At 34.5% G+C, this 27,930-nt stretch overlaps 4 protein-coding genes across 8 annotated transcripts; 2 read left to right on the top strand and 2 right to left on the bottom strand.

The window, feature by feature from the left end:
* Positions 1-1,569: 1,569 nt before the first annotated feature.
* cos (kinesin-like protein costa) lies at positions 1,570-13,575 on the bottom strand. Of its 2 annotated transcripts, none has more exons than XM_067771895.1 (4): positions 12,846-13,575; positions 12,019-12,784; positions 11,501-11,952; positions 1,570-11,433 (listed from the first exon to the last, which is right to left on the bottom strand). In XM_067771895.1, exons 1-4 carry the CDS (start codon positions 13,426-13,428, stop codon positions 9,503-9,505), a joined length of 3,732 nt encoding a protein of 1,243 aa, XP_067627996.1. In that variant the 5' UTR covers positions 13,429-13,575; the 3' UTR covers positions 1,570-9,502. The 2 variants fall into 2 exon arrangements, with proteins under 2 accessions (XP_067627996.1, XP_067627997.1); XM_067771896.1 differs by having other exon boundaries at positions 11,519-11,952.
* A 2,409-nt stretch (positions 13,576-15,984) lies between these two features.
* LOC137246395 (uncharacterized) lies at positions 15,985-19,205 on the top strand. Of its 2 annotated transcripts, none has more exons than XM_067777489.1 (5): positions 15,985-16,117; positions 16,183-16,320; positions 16,386-16,487; positions 16,559-16,734; positions 18,900-19,205. In XM_067777489.1, the coding sequence occupies exons 1-5, from the start codon at positions 16,077-16,079 to the stop codon at positions 18,923-18,925; spliced, it is 483 nt and encodes a 160-aa protein (XP_067633590.1). In that variant the 5' UTR covers positions 15,985-16,076; the 3' UTR covers positions 18,926-19,205. The 2 variants fall into 2 exon arrangements, with proteins under 2 accessions (XP_067633590.1, XP_067633589.1); XM_067777488.1 differs by lacking the exon at positions 18,900-19,205 and adding an exon at positions 17,252-17,430.
* Positions 19,195-21,072, bottom strand: LOC137246396 (uncharacterized). Of its 3 annotated transcripts, XM_067777491.1 has the most exons (5): positions 20,989-21,047; positions 20,777-20,917; positions 20,297-20,685; positions 20,094-20,222; positions 19,195-20,030 (listed from the first exon to the last, which is right to left on the bottom strand). In XM_067777491.1, exons 2-3 carry the CDS (start codon positions 20,868-20,870, stop codon positions 20,351-20,353), a joined length of 429 nt encoding a protein of 142 aa, XP_067633592.1. In that variant the 5' UTR covers positions 20,871-20,917; positions 20,989-21,047; the 3' UTR covers positions 19,195-20,030; positions 20,094-20,222; positions 20,297-20,350. The 3 variants fall into 3 exon arrangements, 2 of the variants coding, with proteins under 2 accessions (XP_067633592.1, XP_067633591.1); XR_010951468.1 differs by having other exon boundaries at positions 20,746-21,071; XM_067777490.1 differs by having other exon boundaries at positions 20,777-21,072.
* Positions 21,073-23,438: 2,366 nt separating this feature from the next.
* Positions 23,439-27,539, top strand: Dhx15 (DEAH-box helicase 15). The gene is made up of 7 exons (XM_067771893.1): positions 23,439-23,651; positions 23,759-24,552; positions 24,622-25,095; positions 25,154-25,417; positions 26,386-26,508; positions 26,574-26,927; positions 26,994-27,539. Exons 1-7 carry the CDS (start codon positions 23,599-23,601, stop codon positions 27,119-27,121), a joined length of 2,190 nt encoding a protein of 729 aa, XP_067627994.1. The 5' UTR covers positions 23,439-23,598; the 3' UTR covers positions 27,122-27,539.
* The last annotated feature ends 391 nt before the right edge of the window (positions 27,540-27,930 follow it).

The following is a 27,930-nucleotide window of genomic DNA, read 5'->3' as shown; positions in this document are numbered from 1 at the left end:
TAACCAACTTAAAATCATATTTTATTGTGAATTTGCCTATGTCGCGTTCAGTTTACAACTACTTATTGCAGATCTCTGCCCTGTTCCATCGCCAAAAATCTGTAAAACAAAATCAAGTGCGCAGAAAAGTATGCAACATTTAGCGTTGCATACACAAGCGAAGCGAAGTTACCTGCGTTCTTGAGGACTTAAGGGCCCATTACTGATACTTAGCATAGACTTGACTTGACTTGAGAACTGTCACTTACAGTTCTGTTAAATGAACATTGCATGTTACTGATTACTTAAAACTTAGCAACACTTAACTTGACCTAGAAATCTGTTGAATTCTGATTTTCTATGTAAGTTCAAAGTGACGTCTACATTTTGAGATGCCATTTGTTTGTTTCCATTTAATTTTGACATTTTGTCATACAAATTGACATTTATTTAAAAATAAATTTCAAAGCTAATTATGATGCCAGGTTTTATGCGCTAAGTGGAGTATAACGTGCCTAAGTTGCCAAGTTTACGCCAAGTCAAGTCAAGTCTATACTAAGTATCAGTAATGGGGCCTTTAGGCTTTTATTCCCTTGTGAATACAAATCTTTGTCGATAACTCAGTTGTCGATTAATTTATCGAATTCTCGCAAAGTAATATTGCATTGTCATCGGAGTTATACATGCGGGCAAAATTTCAGCTCAATCGGACTTGCAAGATTTGATTACAGACAACAGCCAAGTGAAAGTAAATAAAAGCTTATAAAAAAGGGGTAGCCTTTCGTTATTTGGAATGCTTTACTTACCTACAATGCATTTGTAATACTTGCTTTTTCAATTGAAAACTAGCGCATTAAAAATTATTTATTACTACTTATTTATTGTATTTATTTAACCTGCTAATATATATATAATGTATGTATATATGTATATGTATGTATCTATTTAGTATATTTATATATGAAATAATTTTTGTGTATATATCCTGTGTACTGTGTATGCAAACATATGGCATTTAATTGAAAAGTACCTTATAAGTAGTTTTGATGTAAATACATAGATACATATGGGGTATTCCATCCCATTACGACCAATTTTGAACCCGACCCCTTTAGAATTGGCTAAAAGTTGTTCTTCTTTTTCTAGCTTACGAAAGACGTTTTTCAAAAGTTTTTCAAATTTTTTCATCCAACTCAATAAAAGTTATGAATTTAAAAAAAACACCGTTTTTGTTTCCAAAATGCTATAACTTTTTCAAAAATTGACCGTTTGCGATCTTTTTTTTTTTTAAAATTTGTTTTTAAGTGTACTTTTCGGAAAAAATTCAAAAAAATTTGTAGTTTTTTTTTGTAATTTTTCAGTTTTTCGAGATTTTTCGAATTTCGCCCTTTTTTTCAAAATGCTATAACTTTTTCAAAAATTGACCGTTTTTTTTAAATATGTTTTTAAATGTACTTTTCGGAAAAAATACAAAAAAAAAATTTAAAGTTTTTTTTTCAATTAAATAAAAAAAAAAAATTCTCGGCCCATTCCGGGATTAGTGGGGATCATTGCAGAATTGATTGAAGTTTTTTATGAAAAAACTGAAAAAATAAAAAAAAAAACTTTAAACATTTTTTTGTATTTTTTCCGAAAAGTACATTTAAAAACAAATTTAAAAAAAAAAAAAAGATCCCAAACGGTCAATTTTTGAAAAAGTTATAGCATTTTGAAAACAAAAACGGTGTTTTTTTAAAAATTCATAACTTTTTTTGAGTTGGATGAAAAAATTTGAAAAACTTCTAAAAAACGTCTTTCGTAAGCTAGAAAAAGAAAAACTTTCAGCCAATTCTAAAGGGGTCGGGTTCAAAATTGGTCGAAATGGGATGGAATACCCCATATATGTATATGTATGTATAATAAGTTGATGTGTATATTTATATGTAATTAACACATTAGTTGCTTCTTTTTGCAGCATTAGGTGTGTTGTAATCACATTAAAGTTTGTAAGGCCTGATTTCTCATGTAAACTTTAAAAAAAATTTCGTTAACAAAATTTGTCTTTATAGTGTGGATAAACTTTTAAGTTCATATGAGAAAACGGCGCTTGATGTTCAAAAGAAAAAAATATTTATGGTACTTTTTACGTCAAGTGCTCCCAATCGAAAAACTTCTTATCTCCAAAATCCCCCAAAAGTTCCTAAAAATGTGTCATTGCAGGGTACATCGCTTGTGTAAAAGTAATGGCCGAAATATTAAGATGCAATTCCTTCATAATTCACCCTGATACAGTGTGTCGAAAATTGGCTACTTTCCCTTGCGGTTTTTTTTTTGTTTGGACCAACAAATTTCAAGTTACAAAAAAAAATGTACATGATTCTCATAGTACTTTTTCCGTACTTAAAAAATTGTTTATCAATTTTTGTATTAATTTTTTTCAAATTTTGCAACTTTTTGATCAAAGTAACGCCCAAATATTCCTCTACAAAAATATATAGGTCACTTTGTGGAGCAATTTGAATTTTTTTTTTAAGTAAATTTTTTTTTTAATTTTAATTTAAAATTTATTGGGTTGGCTATACATTAAGGGACCAATTGGTTTTATTCGTAAACCAAATTTTGCACTTAGGTTCTCTAGGAGTTCCCCAACCGGAAGCAGTAAGTAATATTTAATTGTTATTAACAATTTATTAGTAATTAGTTGTTAAAGTTACTGTGGTATAACTCTCACTTTTTATCTATATACATACGAACACTTTCATAAGAATTTTATACATAAGCACACTCCACAATGTTTATAAAACAACAAACGACTATTTGCTTTTGTTTAAATTTACGTATTATTGTAAAATTTAATAATTTATTTGTTTACTTTCCCCGAACACCAGCATTCAGCCATTTTATGTAATTCACTGCTTGCTTGGTGCTACCAGATGCCTTAAATATTACCAACTCATGAAAAATGTTTTAATAGTACCAACGAGGAAAACAGACCTTTTTCATTCAACTCCGTATATTTTATAAAAATAGAAAATTTGGAAAAAAATGGCGCAATTTTTTATTAATTTTCGCCTGCGGGCATTTTTATTTTTTTTCTTAAATAATTTACGTTTACTTTATAAAAATTTTAAATTTTTTATTTTTATTCCAAATTTTTGACTGCTGCGTTTTTTTTTTTTTAATTTACGTTTATTTCATAACAAATTGAAAATTTGGCATAAAAAATCACGCAATATTGAGTCGTTGTTTATTTATGCATATTTTAATGTCTGGTAGCACCATATTTGCTCAATTCACTGAGTTTTCTTGCATTTTTCGCTTGCTAACTTTAATATTAAATTGTGATCAAACTATAAGCCTCCTGTGGATGGGGTGGTATTTTTAGAAAGGGAGATCACCCCCTACCTCTTCCCACCACCCATAACCCCTCTCCCTAGTCACTTAATATATAGTGTACCCAATTTATTTTCTATGCAATATGAGCCGGTTCAGTTTTTTTAAATGTTGCTCCACTATACAAATATACAGGCCACTTAGGGGCAACGTAAATTTTTATGTTGCTAGGGCTTTGAGGATTTTGGGTTCCACCGTTCTACAGTTTGGAAGTCCAAAAGCCAAGTTGGTTCACAAAGTGGCATGTATTTACATTAACCTGTGTCGATTTGTATGGACGAAAGTTAACCGATATCGCGCCATCGATTTTTCGATAGGATTTGAGCTCAGCAAAAGTTCCACTACGCATACCCAAAAAAACATTTTCGAGACTGCGAAAAAAAATGGCGAAAGGGTCAATTTTTCGACCAAAACACTACCCAAGACCCAAAATATATCTTTTCGGATATATTTTTCGCAGGCTCGAAAATTATTTCTTTGGGTATGTGTAGTGGAACTTGTTTTTCCTGAGCCCAAATCCTATCGAAAAATCGATGGCGCGATATCGGTTAATAAATCGACCCAGTCTAATGTACACTTTTAAATTTTCTACACCCTGTATCATCGCAATTCGTATACATTTCAGCAGCTCCTTTTGCAAAGGGGTTGTACCCTATAATGACAAAATTTTCACTCACTTCAATGAGTTTTGGTTGATCAAGTGGAACGACTTGACGTGTAAAGTCACTCTTATATCTGCGGTCACAAGCTACATATAATAGCCTAATTTCCTTTTACATAGAACCTAGGCGATTATTGCTTGTGACCACAAAGATGTACAAGTTCGGTGAACATTTATTTCATGATTTGTGTATACAACTGATATTAACAGTTTAACTATAAATATTACAGTACAAGCATTCGAAAATAATCTCAATAAGTTTTTATATGTACATATATTGTGTGTGTAGTGTCGTACAATAATTGTGGTATTTCATCAAAATATAACAAAATTTCAAATATTAACGGGGTATCAAAAATTTTAATTTACGATAATATTTTTTTCCTGTTTGCTTTATTTTGAAATATGCATTCTACTTATTAAATAAAATCTTTAAAAATTGTCTCGTGATCATGATTTTTTTTTTTTTAGTTAAGAGTACAGTTATTGCAAAACACTACATAAAAAGAATTCGTGATTGCTAAATGCCGTTATGTGGGCGTGAGTATTACACTGAATTTCAGTGCGATTTAAATATTAAGTCTACTTTTTGAATTGAGCAATATTGTAACGTTTTTTTTTAATTTTTTAAGTTTTAGTTTTAATTTTTGTTGTAAAAATAACTTAAAATAATGCAAATGTAAATAGTGCCCTAAAAGTATGACACTTATGGAATCAACTTAAAAATAAGTTATAAAAATAATTTGTATGTAAAAATTCTATACGAACAAACTTAATAACTATTAAAGTAAACATTAATTTGATCATTCTTATAATGGATTAAAAAATATAAAACAAAAAACTTAAATTTTATTCATTGAGGAAGCGCGTGTTATGTTAAAGTACATAAAAATATTTCTTAAATTGTAAATGTAAATATGTAAAATGTACATGTGTATGTATTATTGATTTAATTTTAAAAATAATTTCGCATACATTTAAGGAAAATAATTTGAGTATTTTTTCAGTTTTTTTTTTAATTATTTGAATATACGTATAACACTTTACGGCAAAACTATTGTTTTTTGGGTATTGGAGCAAAAACATTTGTTTAGAAGATTGAATAAATTAATTGTTTCGTTTTTCGAAGTTAGCTTCCGAAACATAGTTATCGGCTTTCGAATTTCAAATCTAAAACTTTCGGGCCATATACAGAACTAAGGATAAAAACAATTAACAATTTTTTTTTTATTCTTTACTTTAGGACTTGAATGCTAAAACAAACGATTTTTCGCGGCGTTAGGACATTGTGTTTACAGCAGGGTAGCGCGTTTATAACATTTTTTGGATTGTTTACACTTTCATTGTAAACAATTGTAAGCATTTAGCAGCATTTGTCACTTCAACTTATATTGTAAACTGTCAAGTCAAACAGATCGATTTGAAGGGTCCAAAAAGTTACTTTTTTATTTATTATAAAATGAAAATTGGCCAAAACAACGAAGAATCGGACAGTGAAAATGAATAAAAAAATTAAAATACTAAATATTAAAGCGCATGTTTTTTATTATTTTTTTACAAGCTTGGAAAACTGTTTCAAAAATAATGAAAATGCTTAATTAGTAGTAGATTGTTTCTGACTCATAATAAAAGCAAAAAAATTAATTGTTTACAATTGTTTTCAAAAATGAATTGTTTACGTAAACAATTAACTTCTAAACAATTACATTGTTTACATGTAAACAATTGCTGTAAACAATGTAAACAGTTTACAGGCCCAACCCTGGTTTACAGCTTAAAACAATTGTTATAGTTTCGAAAATAAGAGCTTCAAAAATTAAAAGAAAACAAATGTATACCATTTTCTCAGTTGCCAGTTTCCTTTTCGAAAAAATTTTACTATTTCCATAAATTTTTTTTAATTTTTTAACTTTTTTTGAAAAATTGTATATTTATACATGATGAAGTGAATTTCAGGTGTTCTCATCCCGTTACGTTTTCCCTTATTCTGACAAGTTCGGCATGCATATTTTAGAGGGTTGTCTATCATACAGAACTGCCTTTGAGTTCTACTACGGCCGGAGTAGATTTTACTATATGTTTAGAAATGTTATAACTATATAAGCCGTTACTAGAATTGTTCAGCCAAAAAGATTAACGTACCTTTGTGTTCCCCAAAAGAAGATTGAAAAAAAGAATTGAACCAATAACAATTTAATACCTTTGTAATACACGTAAATGCAGGAAAATAGAGGTACCGAAAAAGTGAGGTTATGTATTTGACATCACCTTTATTATTACATCATGATATTTATATATTTTTGAAATTTGTAGCAAAGTTATTGCTGTTATTAGTTTACCATAGACCTAGTTAACAAAATAACTATATTCCCCATTCAAATTTTCCCTTCGATAATCGCTAAATTATGAACAAATTTTATAGATGCCGACTTTTTTTATAGAAAAAATATCCACCACCTCTAGAGTGTAATCTCTAGAAGCACGAATAAAAGATAAACGTTCTAGTACCCAGGGATGGAAGCGTTATTCTATTGAAATTTTTTGTAGATTAGTGCATGTGTAAACGTTGTCATCGAATAAATTGGTTCTGATTCTCTGTTGAATAGGAAACTATGCATATACATTAGGGCGGGTCAAATTCTATGGGCAAAAAGGGAGAAAAACACTTCAGGTGCACACCCAGTTTCTAAATGTAAGGGTCATACTGAGTACTATTGTCCACGGGACCATAGGTCTGAAATGAATTTTGAGCATCCCTAATTTTGTTAGAAAATTTTATATCCATAGGTCTGAAATGAATTTCGAGACTCCCTAATTTTGTTAGAAAATTTTATATCCCGATTCGAATAGCCACTCTCACAAATAAAATACATGAAAATAAATGTCAAGTTCGGATTCGGATTGGGATATAAAATTTTCTAACAAAATTAGGGAGGCTCGAAATTCATTTCAGACCTATGGTCCCATGGACAATATTACTCAGTATGATCCATAGATTCAGAAACTGGATGTGCCTTTTCAACAATAAATTTGACCCACCCTAATATACATATATATATAATAATTTTTTAAATAAATGCCAACCGATTTTTTAAAACTGCTTTTTCATTTGAAATATACGTATCAATATTATTTATAAAAAAAAATTGGATTGGATATATTTGATAGCATGGTGATTTACATACATTTAAAATCAAAAGTTTTTCAATTTGCAATTTGTAGTTGTTTTTAATAATAGTAATATCGATTTTTTTAATTGTATATCAAAATTTTTTTGCAAATTGTTTCAAAAAATAAATTAAAAATAAACGAATTTTAAATATAATTCACAAAAGACGGATATAAAAACATAGAGAAAACGCTTCCCTGAAATTTTACTTTCAATTTCATGCGTTTGCAACACTACACACACACCGTACACACTTGGTTTATGCTGAAAAAACTCAAATGCAGTGGCTCACAGCTTAATTGATATTTTTCCTCTAAAATATCGCAAATTCCCTAACAGACACCCCATTCAAAAAAATGTCAAACGTTATTCAAAGGTAAGGAGAATTAATCAAAATTTCAAAAATGACCATCAAAATTTTCGAATTTTTTTTCATAATTTCTAGAAAATTTTTGAGGATGCAGTTTTGTAGCCCAATAAACTTTAGTATAATAATGTGCAAGTTAGAAATAGCTAAAAAAATTTCCTGAATTTTCAGAATTTTTTTCGGCGAGGGTGTTGAGCAATTTCTTCCATACATCGCATGAACAAAAATACATTTTGTATGTGGGAAATTGCTCAACACCCTCGCCGAAAAAAATTCTGAAAATTCAGGAAAAAAATCTGAAAATTCAGGAAAAATTTTTAGCTATTTCTCTCTTCCACATTATTATACTAAAATTTATTGGGCTACAAAACTGCATCCTCAAAAATTTTCTAGAAATTCTGAAAAAAAAAATTTGAAAATTTTGTTGGTCATTTTTGAAATTTTGATTAATTCTCCTTACCTTTGATTAATTTTTGACATTTTTTTGAATTGGTTTCTGTTAGGGAATTTGCGATATTTTAGATGAAATTTATCAATTAAGCTGTGAGCCACTGCATTTGGGTTTTTTTCAGCATAAACTAAGTGTGTACTTATTTTTGTGAGTAACCGTATACATATCGCACACCTAAATCAAAACAGCGATCAACACCAAAAATCACAATGTTCAGAAATCACGAAATGACTGCTTCCCCCATATGCCCCAATGCAATTTTTACTTTTTATACACCTTTTTCTCGTTGATTAGTGCAGGTATTATTAAATCGAGTTTACAGTTCGGTGTGTATTGAATTGGGAAGCCTTATAACTTCGAAAATCCAGATTTTTTAGTTAGTTTCCTTTAGGTCTAGGTGTGCGATATGTTGTTGTTCAGCAATTTCGTGTCAAGTCTACAAATCAACAAAAACCCAATTTAGTGTGTATGCCCTACAAAATATTTTTGTTATAAAATAGTAATAAAAAAGTTTATTTTAAAGCTGTTTGTTATTCAAGGTGGGTGTTCAAAAAATAAACGAATATACCTTAAAGCTACTTCTACGCACTAAAAGTATGCAAAATTTGTGGAAATGCTTAGCAACTAAATTTAAAAATAATAATAAATTTCTGCAAAAAAAAATATATTAATATATAGCACATTTTTATAGATTTCATGCGCAAAGTGTAAACACATATTTAATACATACATTTACGTATAAGTACAAAAGCACCTGGCACAAAGGGAGATATGAAAAATATTTGTGACAGTCTTATATTTGTTAATAAAAAAACAACAAAAATACATTAAATTATATTAAAATATGGAAGCTCAACTGTAAAAATAAACTTATTTCTAAGGCGGTATGATTTCCAACTCAGGATGAAAGACCTATGCCCATATTGTGCGGCTCTAATTTTTTTATTCCCAATTTGTCAAATTATGCTGGCAATTTTCATTACAAGTGTGCAAATGTTAACGTTTGACCTCTTATAGAACATTTAACCATTTTACATACTATCTTTATGATTGATTTGACCAACGTTTTTAAAGTTTGAATAATTGTAGTTTGTAGTATTTTAACTCCCTAAGGATGCTTACCTATGGAGTTAAAATATTCTCAAGTATATAGATAATTTTTCTGAGAATTATGACTTTTGCATATAGAATTTAACCCATAGCAATGTTAACTACATGGGCTTAGGCTTTTCATACGAAACACGTAACATATCGCTGCCAAGAACACTGTTCTACAGTGTAATACGATAAGTTTGTGTGGAACAAGTTTTAAAGCATAAATACATGAAATCTTCAAAATTACAAAAATTGAAAATCACTAAACTAACATTTTCAATCAAATAAAATGCGAGTCATTTTAAGTGGTGTTTTCCTCAAACGGCACATTCGGTTAACTACGAAATGATACATTTATTTATAGAGATAAAGTAAATAAAATACCCACTGTTTTACTTCTTTTCATGCTTAGTTTCTGCGCGTTGCATCTTGTATAATAATTTTATTTTTCTGCCTTGTCACTTTCGTGACAGGTGTTGGTGATATTAAGCGTTTTAGATTCTCCTGTGGTATGCCTGCGGACACCTGCTGTTTATCCTTCTTCCGACCTCTACCGCCAGCCGCTTCCTCAGCACAACCACCCGTGCCAGCAGTCATTGATTGACCTGCGTAACGCGTAAGCACATGGAATTTGGCAATTAATTTATTTTTGGAATCACGCTCCTTCTCTTTGAACTTGTCCAACGGTTTGTATTTAGCCAATGCATCAGGCATTGGACAGATTTCCATTTCACCATGCTTTGGTGGCTTCAATATTTTACCACTAACTGGTAACACATTTTTATAAAAGTCTAAATCGAGATCGGAATCGGTAAACTGTGATGAAGTATTTATGGCACCATTAGTAGTTGTATGAAATTGTTGCTGTTGATGTGCAAGCGCGAGGTGTGTTGGACGCATATAGCGTTGTTGTTGTTGCTGCTGTTGATCACTAAAACTCATCGAACTAGTAGATGCTGATGTCTCCTCTGCAAGATGACGTAACATTAATGTAAGTTTCATTTCATGTTGACGCTGTAAAAGCACTGCATTGCGTTCTCCTTCGAGACGTGCTTGGCGTACAGCATTCGAAAGCACACGCTCTTTCCATTCCCAAGCATCACGCTCACGTTCTAATTGCATTAATTGTACTTCCAGATTACGCGATGAGTCACGTAAATCAATAACTTTTGTAAAATATTTATAGAGGAGCGTACGCATTTCTTCCGCTGAGAGTTTATTTAGACGTGCCATCAACATTTTTTCACCCTTCTCACGCTGTACACGTTCGCTGGTATCTATCGATTTGTGTCCGCAAATGAGTTCATTTTTAAATTCAATAGCAGCATCGATAGCTTCTATGGCCTCATCACATTCGAGTAGCTTACGCTCTTCGCGATGCGATAATATTTTGTCACGTTTTAATTTACGATCGAGTGAACAACGTTGTTCGAGTAGATGATCGCGTGTACGTCGTAAATTGCGTATTTCATGGCGAAGTCCTTCTTTTTCACCAGCACCTTCAGCGCTATTAACATACTGTTCGAGATTCTCCGACTTTTCACGCAATATATGATCCAAATGTGATATGCGTGCTTGAACGTCTTTGAGATCCTTACCATGTGGTGTATCTTCGTTGGTGTTAGAAGCACCACGTTGTTGGTTGGAGTGTGTATTTAACTTCACAAGAGCTTTATTGCTATTGCTATTACAATTATTTTCTTTTTCTTTAAGCATTTTCAACTCATGCTCTAACTGATCACGTTGTTTACGATCTTTTTTCAATTTCTTTTGCAGATCATCAATAAGCTTTTTGGACTCATGTAATGACTGTTGCAACTTCTTGACCTTCTGTCCACTTTCGCCTGCTATATGCTTCATTGATGCGAGATCTTGTAGACGTTGTTCTATGTGGGGGATTAGGTCGCGTAAACGTTCTACCTCGCTCTTATCTTTACCCTGAACGATTGCTTTGGCCAACTGTTTCTTAGTCTTTTCATACTCAGTTTCGAGCTTGGATTTTTTCTTATGGAAACGTTGCTTAGCTGTAGAGCGTGTATCACTATTTTTTACCAGTTCTGTTATGATATTTTGTTTAAGCTGCATAGTTTGTTCGACTTCTTGTATTTGCCGTTGTCTGGCATCTATATCAGTATCCAACTTACGTAATTTTTTTTGTATATTCTCAATGGGCGAATTTATGGCCGCACGTAGCTTCGATGCATTCTGTAGATCACCTGAGCTATCGAGGAAATCATCGGTCACTTTGGCTACAGCTTGCTCACGTGAAGCTACGCGATTCAGCATGGCAATCTCAGCACTTGTTAGGCTTGCGCCAGGTTGTATTGAGCGTCGCCGTTCTAAGACATCAAAGAAAAAAAATTTTATATTATATACATAAGAGTTGAAACTTGCATTGGTACTTGCCACTAGTAGACGTCTTACGTTCATCTAACTTTTCATTTAATGTACATGGCTCGCTTAACACCATTTCCATACTTTGCGCAGTCTCTTTACGTGGCGCTCTCTCTAGACTCTCCATTATAGCTTTGGGGTGGCTCTGCATAAATTCTTTATATTTACTTTGTATTAATGTATCTGTTTTTAGACGTAATTCCTCCATAAGTGCAACCAGTTTCCCCTCTAGATCTGGTCTTTCAGATTCACAATCCGATTCATTGTCCGAATTCTGATGCACCGAATTTTCTCCGTCGCTCACAGGCTCTTCAGGCTCATCAGCTTCTTGTATGGGTCCGAGTTGCTTTTGTGAGCGTATAGCATCAGCAGAGCTTAAACACTCTTCACATTCTTGCTTAAGGAAAAGCCATTCTTCAATTTGTGCTTTATCTAGTTCAGTGACTGCGTTTGATGCTGCCAATCTAAGAAGTTAATTATTATTTTAGTAATCATATGAGAGTAAAAACGCGAGCTTATGTGAGACTTACTTTGCAAAGAGTCCCTCGGCATTAGCCACCAATTTATACCACTGACTAGCAGCAAATTGTAAACCGAATGTATCCGTCCCTACGGGTACACCACGCCCAAGCACAACAGGCAATTCAGGTGCTACTGCTTCTGGTGAAACTGGTGTATTATCATCAGAAAAAGTATTCATAATTACATAATTTCGAACACATTGTATTTTGAAAGAAAACTGTAAATTGCAAATTGTTTCATTGCAGTCTCGTTCCAATGGTGATACACACAAAATTACAAGCGTCTGAGCGCGCCCACCGAATGAATCTTTTAAAAGTGTTGTTAATGTGGTTTGATTATAGGGTATATTGCCGTTTACATTATACATTAGCGCCGGGTCCGTGAGCGTATTCACTACTTGCTCCAATGCCTGTAATCCAACATTCTTAGGCAAACTAGTGGGTTGATCCAATGCATTCAATATAAAGATACGATCTGAGCCACATAAATCAGTAAAACTGGCCGTGGAAAGACGATGCTGTATAAGGCCTTTTGAAACCCACTGTTGTTCCAGTGTAAGCGTAAAAAGTGTATGACTGTTTAGAGGAGGGTCAGCGTTATGGCGATTGTTTATTAGCGGTGACTGTCTTCTTCTCCTTCTTGCATTTAAACCTAGCTGTATCCAGTGAAAAACCTCAGTAACACTATTACAATGTACACTGCCCACACCCAAAAGGTCATTTATAACATCATCGATAATCTCAACCCATCCAATATTAACGGCGTATGTACGATCTAATAGAAGATAATAAACCTACATTAGCAAATAGAAGCGCGCGCAGTCATCAGTTCTTACCTCTATGATTTGCCATGTGTGCGAATATTTCGCGTACACATCTTTGCACTACACCCTGCTCAGATTCTTTGTATACACCATCCACTCCTGGCCCATAAAGCGTATATGTTTTACCGGTACCACGTTGCCCATATGTTACCACAGATGCATCAAATCCTTCCATAAATAAACTTACTAATGGAAATACAGTTTGATGAAAAATCTGACTTTGTGTACAATCGATTGGGAAGGCATGTGTCACAGGAAATGAATGCGGTCCGACCTGCATTAGACCAGCTGCTATGCCATTATCCAAATGGCCAGGTAAAGCTGTACCCGCTGTATTTAGAGACATTGGTATGGCTTGCACACAGAAACTCGTTCTGGTTGGTGATTGTTCTTGTTCAACCTTCTCACCAGTTTCGTTGATATTACCGTTATCATCTTTTAGCTCTGCAATTTGCGCCCGGTCTGGTTCACAATTCTGTACTACATCTACCACATGGCCAGCTGATGGGGATGATGCAGGTGTAGTTGCTGGTGCTATTGGCGGAGGCAGACAGGGATAGATTCGCACTGCGACTTGTATAGGTATTTCCATCATTTTAAAGGTATTTTACTGAACACAATTTATGCGAATGGTTTGTCTATTCGCTCATACATTATTTCACACTTTTTCCAACGTGATATTTGGCCAATTTTGTAAAATTCTGTGCAATTTTTTCCGAAGCACTAATTTTTTCGTCTGATGTTTTTCCAATTTGTCGATTCTTTACAGAGTTGCAATGTGGTTCAAAGGAAAAGATTAATGGCCGAGCCACATTGAGTTTTCGTACAGATGTGTGTGTACACAAGTAATTGTGTAAACTTTGAAATTCTGAATCCGTAAGGGGGCAGTTAAGCGGCAGTTACTCACGAACGTACGTACAAAAAACGAGTCAGCTGACACGACCTATTTTATGAACGTGCAATGTAAACGAAAACTCACCGACGTGCAACGCCCGTACGTACGTAGCCCGGACCGAAAAAATCAAAATAATTTTGATTTTTTTCTGTAAGAACGTGTCAGCTGAACACTCTCTCGCTAGACGGAGTTGCCCAGTAAACTTTTGTGCGCTAATTTTTGACCGTTTGCAGTTTTATGCAAAAACACCTAATTAAAGAATGTAAAATTGTGAAAATATTTCGAAATAATTATATAAAAGAGCAGATTATAAATATGTAATCTATTTATATTTATTTAATATTAATTCCAGCCTTTTACAACATCAAAAATTAAAACGGAAAAAGTTGATGTTTCCATAAGCATGCATGCAAACTGGTCAATGGCAACAGTGCTTTGCTGTAAACAATACACACACAAATATGTTTTGTACATATACACAGACGCACACATTGATTCCTACGGACTTGAGAGTTCGGTCAAACGTGCTTCGTACGACAAACGTCCGTACGTACGGCACACGTCGGTGGGTAACTGCCGCTTAAAGCACAACGTTTTTTTTTTTTGTGAATAAAAAAACTCACTGATAAAAACTTCATGAGTTTTGTTGACAGCCAGTGTATATTATTGTGACATTCGAAACTCATACGCCCTGTTGCAGAATAACTTTTTTATTTTCATGGCGTTTGGCGTTTGATAAACATTTTCTCACTGACATGAATTTTACAAAATAGCATGAAAACTTAAATTGTGCACATTTTTCCGTTTTTCATAGCTAGAAATTGACCCCCAGTATACAAGAAAAATCCTTGCTAACATATTTGTTCTATTAATTTGTTATATTGCAGTTTTTAATTACGAAAAGTGTTGGACAAGTTACCAACAAACGTGAAAAATAATTTTATTTGCAGAGTGTGAAAACACTCTTAGCTAAATCAAATGTCAAATTCTCTTTTTATGCTTTGTTTGAAAAAAAGTTGGAAGATGGCTACTTTTTCATGTCAGATGACGCTCGATCTGGCGTTCTCTATAAAAATAAGTGAAAACTACTCATAATGCATATGATTGTGTTAAACTCATCTATATGAAAAACTGCTTATGTGACGGGGCTTTAATTTCAACATTACCTATTCCAAGGTGAATTAAGTACAAGATGTTGATAGCCCAGCATCCGATTGCTTTTTCTAGATTATTTTCCGTACAAAGACTTGGTCAAGGCCAAGGTGAATTCAGTACCAGGTGTTGTCATCTCAACAGCTGATTGCTTCTTGATTATTTTCCATACAACGCCTGGTACTACAATAGGTCAGTTATTTGAAATCAGTGAACATTTTTTTTTGAATTGACATTCTTCTGCTCAGCGAATTGGTTGAATTCGCTTTGTCACCACCTGGTATGGATTCGCCTTGACTACAACATGTCAGTTAAGCTGGAGACATTAATGCTTTATCGGTAACCGTATCGGTAACCTTTTAACAGCTGATTCGACCAACCTTATGAGAATCAATGCAATCGATTATTGGTGCCGCTAAGGTCGTAACCGTATCGTAGCCAACCAATTGGTTTTTGGTTTACCGTCGTAACGATAAACAGCTGATTACGTTAGGGATACGACTAAAGCGATACGAAATACGGCACCAGTGACTCCCGCTTTAATCGGAATAAATGAACATTTTCTTTTGACTTAACATTCTTCTGCACGGCGAATTGGTTGAATTCGCTTCGCCACCACCTGGTATAGATTCGCCTTGACCAGTGTTGTCGATTCAGAACTTTTGCTTTTATTAAGCTGGAGACATTGGTGCTTTATCGGTAAACGTATCGGTAACCTTTTAACAGCTGATTCGACCAACCTTATGAGAATCAATGCAATCGATTATTGGCGCCGCTAAGGTCGTAACCATGGTACAATTACCAGGTAAAAGCATCAGAGTTGCATTTTACATATTTTTTCATTCGAAGGTGGTCATAAAATGTCAAACTTTGTTTATGTTTAAATTTTTCGTTTATTTACTTTTGATGTGAAAATTTCTTAATACGCAGTGGTTTTTAAATGTTTTGCAAATTTTTGTAAAGAAAGAAAACAGAATTTACTTGTGTTTTGTGCATATTTAAATATGGGAAAGTGTTGTTTGTGCAATATTAGAAGGGAGAAAGCGGGTGTGAAGCTTTTCACAGTCCCGCAAGATCCAAGGAAGAGAAAAAATTAGGAAAAGGCTTGTGGCGTTAAGTTTCCGCAAAACGGCTTCATTTGCTCGCTCCATTTTCAAGCCTCTGACCTAATTGTGGGAGCGCAAAGAGTAAATTTGATGCCCAACTCCACTCCGTCGCTATATTTACCGGCTTTTATGTAAGTATTCAGTTTCCCGATTGGTGCAAGATAAAAAATGAAATATAATTTTATTTATGACTTAGGAGTACTAATCAAGAGTTTGTTAAAAACGAAAGTTGTCTCGTCGTCCCCAACCGTAATTCCTACGGTGATCTACCAAAATTTCGGACAATACTTTCGCCGCTACAAAGTGAACCTTTCATCTCTAATATGAAAGAAAAGTAAGATAATATATGCAAGTTATTTTATAAAGTCCCTTCTACATGTTTGGTTTTTTTTGTTTAAGTGACACGTTTGGAGCGAAAAGCCAATACTTGGCACGGAAAAACTGCAGCACACAAACGGATATACATGATGTTCAACAAATAAGCTGTGAAGCCCAGACGCAGTAAGTTCCCGTAGTTTATTCACTTTACATTTTAGTCTTTCTAATACCTCATATAAATTTAATTTATTTAGTGAAATATTACTCCAGTGTGCAATGGAATCAGAAATTACCCGCTTAAGGGTGGAAAATCTTAAGCTACGTGAGGAGAATGAAAAATTGAAAGGAAATATTGCCAACACGGCCATCGTAATGTCTGCCGTGGAGTCTGTTTTTACAGAAGGACAGATGCAGAAGATGTTGCTACGTGGTAAGTGTTTTCCGTTATATTGTATATATACTAATTGGCATGCGTAGAACTTAGGAGTAAAGTACCATAGCTTTTATTTGTGCATAGAACTTGGAATTGGGCTTAAAACCATTTATGTATTCAACATTACAAATTAAAACAAAATAGTTTCCACCCAGTATTTATTGAAAGTTTTGATCAAAAAATATTTAAATATCATACCCCAATATGATTAAAAACTTTCAAATTTAAAAGCATTTTCTGTTCGAAAATTAACGTATCGTCTAGAGAAAAATGTACCATAAATGTGATTATTCTTGAATAATCATTTATGATTCCTATTTCGAAACACTTTTTATTCATATTTGATATCATTGTAAAATTGAGCTTTAATAGTTTTAGAGTAATATTTGACTGCTTTTCACAGTCATTTTCTGATCATATTCGTGAATATATTTCAATCGTTTTGGTTGAGATTTTTGAATCATTTTGGAATGCCATTATAATGCATTTATTCTTCATATCTCATTCAAAATAGGATACTACATAATAATCTTATTTCATCAGGGGAAGAAAGCATGCAAAAGTGAGCTATTCGAACCACAGCTAACTCGCAAACAAACTTGACCGATATACACCTGCGACTGCGGGATGTTGAAGCCGTATCCAGGTATGTCAAGATAGTTTCACTTACCTGGGGTTCAAATAGCTCACAACCTATGTATTGTCCAATCATTATGTATTTTCTGGGAAGCTGAAGAAGAGAAATGGTTGGGGAAATCTTCGTTCACAAGCAGCATTACATTATTTTTGTCTTGAAGAATGAATATCTTCTGCATAAATAATACAATTTTTATATATTTTTTTTAGCTTCATGAAAAAATATGTGTATGCGAAAAAAAAAAAGATTTTTAATGAAAAGTAAAATTTCAACAAGTATAAAATTCATTATTCAGTCAACATACATATTCATACAAGATTCAGAAAGCAGAATGAAAAATTATTATAAATTTTTGATCACCTAAAGTAAACACATTTGATTCAAATATGATTCCAAAATGTGATTGAAAAACTATATATACGAAAAACGGCCCTTATCAGGGCTACCACTAACCACCAAAGAGAAAAAATTGCGAATCAATTATACCTACGCAAAACGGCCCTTATCAGGGCCACCAAGAGAAAAATTTGATAGACAATTATGTTTTACATATTACTAGCAGACCCGGCAGACGTTTTTCTGCCCTAAATTTGGCCTATCTGCATACATTTTAATAAGCTTTTTCCGTCTAACTCTGCCCTACCCCTCTACACTTTTTCCTAATATTTTTATTCACTCCTCCCTCCGTCTTTTTCGCTTTATCTCCACCTTCGACTCATCCTATCTCTTTCTCAGTCTCCTCTCATTTCTCTTTTCTCAAGTTTTTCTCCTTCTTCTTCATCTCTTATTGCCAGTCCCAGAGGGTGGTATGTATTTTGTTCCAGTTCCATTCCGAGTCTCAGTCCCAGTCCCACTCCGAGTCTCAGTCTCAGTCCCAGTCCTAGTCCTAATCCCAGTCCCAGTCCGTCTCTGGTATACTTCCCGGAAAAAAGCATCGTAAATACTAATATAGGCAAATTTATATACGAAATTTCAGGCAAATAGAATAGAACGTATGTAAATAGGTATGTGGGTATTATTAATTCTTGTCTTTATTTCGGCTTCGCATGCATATTTATCAGTTCTGCTAGGTTGATGCGACTCCGAATATAACAATGAACTTTAGAGCTCTCAGCAACAGCTTTCATTTGATATCCATAGTACACACACATTTTAGGGGTACCCGGGTCCACGTTTTGGCCTATATCTCGAAAGCCTAGTCACCCAGGGGTATGAAAATTATCCTGTACCATAGCACTCATCAACAGCTTTCATTTGATATCCATATTGTATAAACACATTCTAGGGGTACCCGGGTCCACGTTTTGTTCTCAAGACCCTAGGCACATAGCGAAAAAAAGGTAGACGTTGGCCGATTCTCAGACCTACCCAATACGATCACAAAATTTCATGAGAATCGGTTCAGCCGTTTCGGAGGAGTTAAGCCTCTAAAACCGTGACAGAAGAATTTTATATATTAGATAAATTTACTTTTGGATTATTTATATCCTTATTATTATATTATTAAAATTGTGGTTATTTTCAGGGCAATACATAGAAAAAAGGGAATGACAATAAACCAAAACCGGAGTATAGCCGATACGGATACACTCAAAACCGAACTTTTGCCATAGCAGGTAACGATACCAGATCCGGCCTAAAACCTAAATTGATACAAAAGCCTCCTGGTTGTTAGAGCAAAGACGAATTTAATTTGTTGTGAAAATTTCATATTTCACAGTTTTTTCAAACATTTTACGAATTAATACATTAAAAATTCTTTCTGTGAAATGAAATTGTGATATTTTAAATTTATTGTGAAATCAAAAAGTATGTAAGCATATTAATAACAAATATCAATCTAATGTTTACACGGAAATGAGTTTTACACTCAGAAAAACATTTTGTGAGGAAGCTTCGAATTAATTACACAAACAAAAAATAATTGAAAGAAAAACATGCCCTACTACATAGTAAGCTTGCATTTTCATTAATCTTCATACTAGGTACAATTTCATGTTTTCCATCGCATCAGCAATTTTATGGCTTTACACCAGCATTATAATTCCTTTCGTCATGAGCGGTAGGCGTTTCAGTAGTGTTTTCCTCAATTTGCTTTTCCAAATTTGTCGTTTCACTGCTTGTATTAGTTGCATTTGGAACTTCTTCAGCCATCTTCACGTTAACCAAAGAACGTTTGGTAGTAGTGCAGTTTGGGGGCCCCACCCTAAAGTTGGGCCAAGATTTTTGAGTGAGGTATCAAAAGACGCGTATTAATCTCGAGAACAATAATCCGAAGGCGGAAAAATTGTATCTCTGTCCGGAGATATTTGCAGTTGAAGTTGGCGATTTGCATATGGTTGTTGTTCTGTTGTACCCATAAAAAAAATTGTGCATCACCGTGGCGGTTTTTCGTTATTATCTTTTGAACGGGTAAAACAAGTTAACTTCCGCTCTCAGATTATTGATCTAGACGTGAATACGCGTCTTTTGATACCTCACTCAAAAAACAGGACAAATTTTAGGGTGGGGCCCCTAAACTGCACAATTACCGAACGTTTTTTATTATCTTTTTTCCACTATCTTCCCCAACGTGATTTCGCAGCCTTTTTAGTGGTTTTCTTTTACGTTCATGAACTGATTTTGTCTTACTGGCGTCCGTTATAGTGGAATGCTCCTGTAAAACCAAAATGAATATTATCTTTTTTTATTATTTATGCAATTTTGTGTTACAACTCACTTTAAAAGGTCTTTCTTCTTTTGTTTTGCCACCAATTTCACCAGCGCATTTAACAGCACCACATAAACAAACTTTTATCTCATTACCCAACAGATCATCCCAATGATAATTGAAGGTAAGCTCTGTGTCCTACAAAATAAATTTTAAACAATAACTTTTAACACTCTTAATATATATTTGAAGCTAGAGATAAGCGCTCTTACCGCTGGTATATCTTTTATAGCAAAAAGTCCAATGCGATTTAATCCATTTACGGACTACTTTTGTGTCTCACAATTTCGCACAAGTAATTTCTCAATAGGACTTATAAACTTTTTACTTGCTACAGCTAATGTAGTCGGTGAAGGCGATACTGCCTGGTTACGTGTACGCCTCGTAGTCGTTGCATCAGTCAAAAGCTCACTATCGCTACCGCCTATATCTGGACTTGTAGTATATATAAGCAATTCGCGGCGCCGTGTACTTCTTTTTTGAAGTCCCCCATCACTTTCGCTACCGTTATATGAAGCACCAGTTCCTGTTGGCGGTGTTGTAAATCCAATATATTTTGGGCTTAAATCCGAATACAATTCGGCCAGTAGGTCACGTTTTCCTTAAAAACCAAAACAAATATCAGAAAGATAACTACAAATTGTTAAGGGAAATAGCCTACATGCAGCACCAAATCAGTACAGGTACATTACCACTACGTATACCACGCTCTTGTCCAGATCCACTCTGTATATAAAGTGCCCAAATACCCTTTGGACCATATAATTTATGGCCAAATATTGACATTAAATCAATGTTAATTGTATTAATTGGAATTTTGCCAACTGCGTGTGCTGCGTCGGTGTGAAAGAATATATTTCGTGAGCGGCAAAGATTCATCTATGGGCAGAAAACCAACTTTTACCAGTTAATTTTCTGTTTTAGTTTTCGGTTTGTTGACAAAAATTACAAATGACATTTCTTCTTTCATCACTTTTGACAACAAAAATTGAAAGACCGATTGACAGTTTATGTTCCAGCGGCAACAACAAAATACACGGGAGGGTTGCATTTTTGCTAATGCTTCTACCTGGTAATTGTACCATGGTCGTAACCGTATCGTAGCCAACCCATTGGTTTTTGGTTTACCGTCGTAACGATAAACAGCTGATTACGTTAGGGATACGACTACAGCGATACGACATACGGCACCAATGACTCCAGCTTTATGGCCACCAGAAGTTTGTGTCTTCGATTTTAGGTACACCCTGTTCTGTAGCTAGTTATTTAACCACTGCCCTTCAAAAAACGCGAGTACTCCATAAATAATGTAAGGAATACTCCTTTGGGAGTATAGGAGTGTTCCAGAACTAAACTGTATTCATACAAAAAATGTGCTCCAATTAACATTGCGATGTCCTAGGAGAGGAGTAGGTGATCCCGCTCTCGCTTTGTTTGTGAGTATTCCATAGAGTACATACGTGAGATTACTTTCCAAAGTACTTTCACTGTAGTACTCCATGGAACACCCACAGAGGATAATATGCCAAAGTACTAAAGAGGAATTGTGTCGGAAAGAATTATCGGAGTGAATTTATTTTAAAATGAAAGTAAATGAAGAGGGGCAATACAACTTTTATATTTTTCACTATGAATATTCTTATGTTATTTAGCATTTGCGTGAATAAAGAAACTAATATTTCTCTATACTATAGTATGTATACATAAAACCAGTGCGCGGTTGCATTTTATCAGAGTTGCCATAGTAAAATTTTAGTATCAGTTATTTGTATGCAATATTTTACTTTTGGCAACTCTGTTCGATCGTCATCGTGTTTTGATCACGGTCGTTAAAAAACGAGGAATGACCGGCTGATGGTGGTCAGCAAACGCATTGCAAAGGAGTATTGTTAGAGTACTCCAACATTAAGAAAATGGAACACGTAATCCAACAATTTTTGCAGGGTAGTGATTACAATCGTTAAAAACGAGCATTGATCGGCTTACAATATGTTCGTGTAGAAACATGAGTTGGTCCATTGCTGCATTACTGTGGAGTATAAATGTAAGTACTCCAGTTGACCCCATGATCCAACGACTTTTGTAGGGTATTGTATTTATCCTCTTTGATCAGACATCATTTTTTTTTTTAATTTCCAGCGAGTTACTCGGCTCTTATTATAGTAATCCTCTTTGGTGATGCGATTACCCTGCAAAAATCGCGAGTGCTCCATGCATGCAGGTATGAGTTGGTCCATTGCTGCATTATCGTGGATTATAATGGTAAGTACTCCAGTGGACCACAGGATCCAACGATTTTTGCAGGGAGCCACTAGATGAGTCTTCTAAGCATTATCCAAGCGAGGATAAGCGTTTTTTTACGCGCAAACGTAAACATATACGCTTGTAAAAAAACACGGCTAACATAAGGCAAATAATAATAGAGAATTATTGAAATTCGCGTCAATAGTTATTTCATTTGGCAGTTGGCTCACCTCCCAGTTACAGGGTCACAGAGAGATGCTTGGTGTCTCCCAGAAAAAACATTTAATCTACTTTTCTGTCAGAAATAAAGATTGGCTTAACGTAGCGCAGTTTGCGCATATTCCGCCCATGAAGTATAAAATACTGGTCGCATATCTACTCAGAAAAATCCAGTGAATTCAATAGGACGGTAACGATCAGGTGCAAATGGTCTGGCATCGTTGCATAGAAAATTTGTATTGCATACCAGTCGGAAAGAAGGAATTTAATACATATAAGTGGTTTTCATTTTAGTCGGATCTTGAAATATTGTTTTCGTTTGATGGTTTCTAACGTACTTGATGTGGAGGTTTACAAAGGTCGTTTATGATCTGGTGCACTTTCCTACAATTGCATAACTTTTTCACCTCAAATGCAATTAATGGTGATTTGCCTTAGGTTAAAGTGTAGAACATGGGTCGACTGCCAATACGCTTCCAAAATTATCGAGAGGCGTCGAATGATTGACTTCGACAACAATAATCCGAAGGCGGGGAAACAATAACTCTGTCTGGAGGTATTTGCAGTTGAAGTTGGCAATTTTCATGTTGCTGTACATGGAAAACAATGTTGTGTGCGAAAGGATTTTGCACGGATTTAAATTTGATCCTACCTCATTATTGCACTAGCTAGGGTAATTTTTTAAAAGCGCTGCCGAAGGTCGCCAACATAGGAAGGTGTTCTGCTAAAAAAAATAAATTCTTTGGATCCCGCCCCCTGTTTCGGATGCGCCAGGCGTAGTTTTTGATTTTTCGTTAACATCTTTTGAGTCCTGAAATTACTCGATAGTCCAATGAAGTATCGAGGTTTTGCACAGCACTTTTTCTGTGCAGCACTATTGGTTATCACAAATCGCAGCTTACTTCGCGTTTTTTCTTTGCAACAAAAGTTCTGCATACGCCATTTAACGCGTGTTTTTGTCCAATTTTTGTCGGTAATTGCTAAAAAACGATTAACAATTTATTAAAAACGCGCGTTTTAAATAGTTTTAATACATTCTCACTGCATAAAAATGGCTAAGCGACGCATAGAAGTAGGCGAAACCTACAATTCCAAATTAAAAAGGTATGGGGCAGTGGGTTGAGCAATGGCGGATTTTGCGCTATTACACCTGTCGCGGATTATACCTATAGTTATTGTTTATATAAAACTTTAAATTAATTTAATTATAGAGAGTTCGATACTCCCGTTACTAAATTTTCCAACTCTGGCACACCAACAGTTTTAACAGGTGGCGCAGGAGCAGCTACACGAACGCCCGGCACCATCAATCCGTACAACATGAAACCATTCACACAGCGCTATTTCAATTTGTTCAAAAAACGTGTAACACTTCCCGTTTTTGAATATCAAGCCGATTTTATGCGTTTGTTGAATGAGCACCAGTCTATTGTGTTGGTTGGTGAAACAGGTTCCGGCAAGACCACACAAATACCGCAATGGTGTGTAGAATTTGCCATGTCAAAGGGTAAAAAAGGAACTGCTTGTACACAGCCACGTCGTGTGGCCGCTATGTCGGTGGCGCAGCGTGTGTCCGAAGAAATGGATGTTACCCTAGGCGAAGAAGTTGGTTATTCAATCCGTTTTGAAGATTGCTCGTCACCAAAAACTGTCTTGAAATATATGACTGATGGTATGTTGTTGCGTGAAGCTATGTCCGATCCTATGTTGGAACAATATCAAGTAATATTATTGGATGAGGCTCACGAACGTACTTTGGCCACAGATATTCTAATGGGTGTGTTGAAAGAAGTTATAAGACAGCGTAATGATTTGAAATTGGTTGTGATGTCCGCCACTTTGGATGCAGGCAAATTTCAACAGTACTTCGATAATGCACCATTAATGAATGTACCAGGTCGTACACATCCTGTAGAAATTTTCTATACACCTGAACCCGAACGGGACTATTTGGAAGCAGCTATACGAACTGTCATACAAATACATATGTGTGAAGATATTGAAGGTCTTTAGTTAGCATCCACATAGTGTAAAGTATTTTGAATCCATTTAACAAAATTTTTTATATGCTTAGGTGATGTTTTAATGTTCTTAACTGGTCAAGAAGAAATCGAAGAGGCATGTAAGCGTATTAAACGTGAAACCGATAATTTGGGCACAGATATTGGTGAATTGAAATGTATACCACTTTATTCTACACTGCCGCCAAATTTACAGCAACGCATTTTTGAGCCTGCACCACCACGCAGTGCCAATGGTGCAATAGGACGCAAAGTTGTTGTTTCCACAAATATTGCTGAAACATCGCTTACAATTGATGGTGTTGTTTTTGTAATTGATCCCGGCTTTGCCAAACAAAAAGTCTATAATCCACGTATACGCGTAGAAAGTTTGCTCATATCAGCTATATCAAAGGCATCTGCTCAACAACGTGCTGGTCGTGCCGGACGTACACGCCCTGGCAAATGCTTCCGTTTATATACAGAAAAAGCTTACAAAAATGAAATGCAGGATAACACATATCCTGAAATCTTGCGTTCAAATTTGGGTAAATTGCTGAAGAATGATTAATGTAAATATGATATCAATTTGTTCTTTACTTGTAGGTACTGTTGTGTTGCAATTAAAAAAACTCGGCATAGATGATTTGGTGCATTTCGATTTTATGGATCCACCTGCACCGGAAACTCTTATGCGTGCGCTAGAATTGCTTAATTATTTAGCTGCTTTAGACGATGATGGAAATTTAACAGATTTGGGTGCTGTTATGTCTGAATTTCCATTGGATCCACAATTGGCTAAAATGCTAATTGCCAGCTGTCAACATAATTGCTCAAATGAAATACTTTCAATTACTGCTATGCTGTCGGGTGAGATTGCATGCATTATTATTAATTGTGTGCTTTAAGCTTTTTTACTTACTATTATTTTAGGGAAACTGACTTATTTTTTTTTTGAACAAATACTTTTTAGATTTTAATAAGTGCAAGAGACGCGTTTTTGCAAGATAATGTTGCTCTTGCCTTTTTCACCCGGTAAACGAATACTGAATATTTGGTTCTTTAAATGTTCGACTGTCTCTTGCTGCTTCTTAAGCTCCTCTATATATATTACACTTAATATGTATGAAACTATGAAATTGAAATGATGTTAGTGCAGCTTAATTTTTCCTAAGTTTTCGCATCGTACATTTTATTTAACCTTTGAATGTTTTTATTATTGGATTAATTCAAGATTGATGAACTTACTGACCCTTGATGAGGAAAGACGCATGCTTAATATTAGTAAAAATGCAAAAGAAAAATTTTCTCTTATTTGTCTTTTGCATTCACCACTGAAAACAGTTTCACGGACGATAATACAATTAAACCAACCAAAATAAATTATCTCCTTATCAATGTTCTCAAATAAGTTTTTTAATTATGGTTTGAAAAAATAGTGCAAGTTGCCGGCATTAAAAAAAATCGTTCTTGAAACTCACGACAAAATTACTCATCAGAAATCCAATTCCATTTGCCAATTTAGGCGAAGTCTTTAGTTGCAAATTGCATAATTTGATGAAGGAAAGCTCAAAAAGCAAAATATTTGAAGAATATCAATTTAAATTTGATACAATTTGTCCAAAATTCAATTTGAAAAAAAAAAATAATAAAGTAAATAAATAAAATTAGTAAAGAAAACTAGGATTCTACTACAAATCATCAAATTTGCTGTGTAAAACATAATTCAACTGCGTTTGTGTGGGATTGCGCTGCGTTCTTTGGATACTCTGACGCCGCCAACCCAAAACCAAACCACTTTTCTCTCTCTCCCTTTCAACATTACATTATCAACGCAGTACCGCAATGCTTTGTGCGTCCGAATGAGGCTAAGAAGGCAGCCGATGAGGCCAAGATGCGCTTTGCACACATCGACGGGGATCACTTAACGTTACTGAATGTCTACCATGCTTTTAAACAGAGTGAGTATAGTAGTGTAGTTAAAATATTGCTTATAATGAAACATATATTTATAATCTTTTCTTAGGCGGCGAGGACCCCAACTGGTCATATGAGAACTTCATTAATTTCCGTTCACTAAAATCAGCTGATAATGTGCGTCAACAACTAGCTCGCATAATGGATCGCTTCAATTTAAAACGTAGCAGTACTGAATTTACATCTAAAGATTATTATGTAAATATACGCAAAGCATTGGTTCAGGGCTTTTTCATGCAAGTTGCACATTTAGAACGTACTGGACATTATTTGACCATCAAAGATAACCAAAATGTTCAACTTCATCCATCTACTTGCCTAGATCATAAACCCGATTGGGTTATTTATAACGAATTTGTATTGACTACAAAGAATTACATACGCACAGTAACAGATATAAAACGTAAGTTTTCTGCAGCTTAAAATATATTTTCTATGTCTAATAATTTGTTAATTAATTTCTGTTCAGCGGAGTGGTTGCTTACTTTGGCGCCACAATATTACGAAATGACCAATTTTCCACAATGCGAAGCCAAAAGACAATTGGAAACGTTACAACAGCGCATCGAAACAAAACAATTCCAAAAAGGATTCTAATTTAAACGATACTGGACAGACAACTATTTTCCAAAAGTTTTTAATTTATTGTTTATGTAAATCAAATTTTAACTTTTTATTAAATCATCTTAGTTTAGAACCTAAAAAACTCAACATTCAATCAAGGCAACAATGGAAACTATGAAGCGTATTTGTTCAATAAGTAAAATGTAATATTTTTTTCGCATTTTTGTCGTTTGTCACAAGGTATGAAGAGTATAAACCTACAGAACAAATATAATTATTAAACGGCGGACAAGCAAAGTCCTCACTCCATATATAGATATAAGTAGCAACTATTACTTAAAATAATACATTGCGAAAATAATACATTGATAAATGTTATTTAAAAGGAATGGCTGAAGTTGTTCTGAAATATATGAATAAAACTAAATAAAGGGAATTTCTTTTATGAAAATGCCAACTTTTTTGATAACTGTACTTTTGGAGTAACTAAAACTATGAAACCAAGATGGTAATTTTTGGACATGTTTGATAAGTAATTATTAGCAAAACTATTGAGGCGGCCATCGTGGTATGATGGTAGCTTGCTCCGCCTACCACACCGTATGCCCTGGGTTCGCACCCCGGGCAAAGCAACATCAAAATTTTAGAAATAAGGTTTTTAAATTAGAATTAAATTTTTCTAAGCGGGGTCACCCCTCGGCTGTGTTTAGCAAGCGCTCCGGGTGTATTTCTGCCATGAAAAGCTCTCAATGAAAACTCATCTGCCTTGCAGATGCCGTTCGGAGTCGGCATAAAACATGTAGGTCCCGTTCGGCCTATTTGTAGGGAAAATCAACAGGAGC

This window comes from Eurosta solidaginis, chromosome 3 (assembly GCF_040869045.1).
Source record: "Eurosta solidaginis isolate ZX-2024a chromosome 3, ASM4086904v1, whole genome shotgun sequence".
Classification (NCBI taxonomy): domain Eukaryota; kingdom Metazoa; phylum Arthropoda; class Insecta; order Diptera; family Tephritidae; genus Eurosta; species Eurosta solidaginis.
This window is presented reverse-complemented; position numbering and strand designations above follow the sequence as displayed.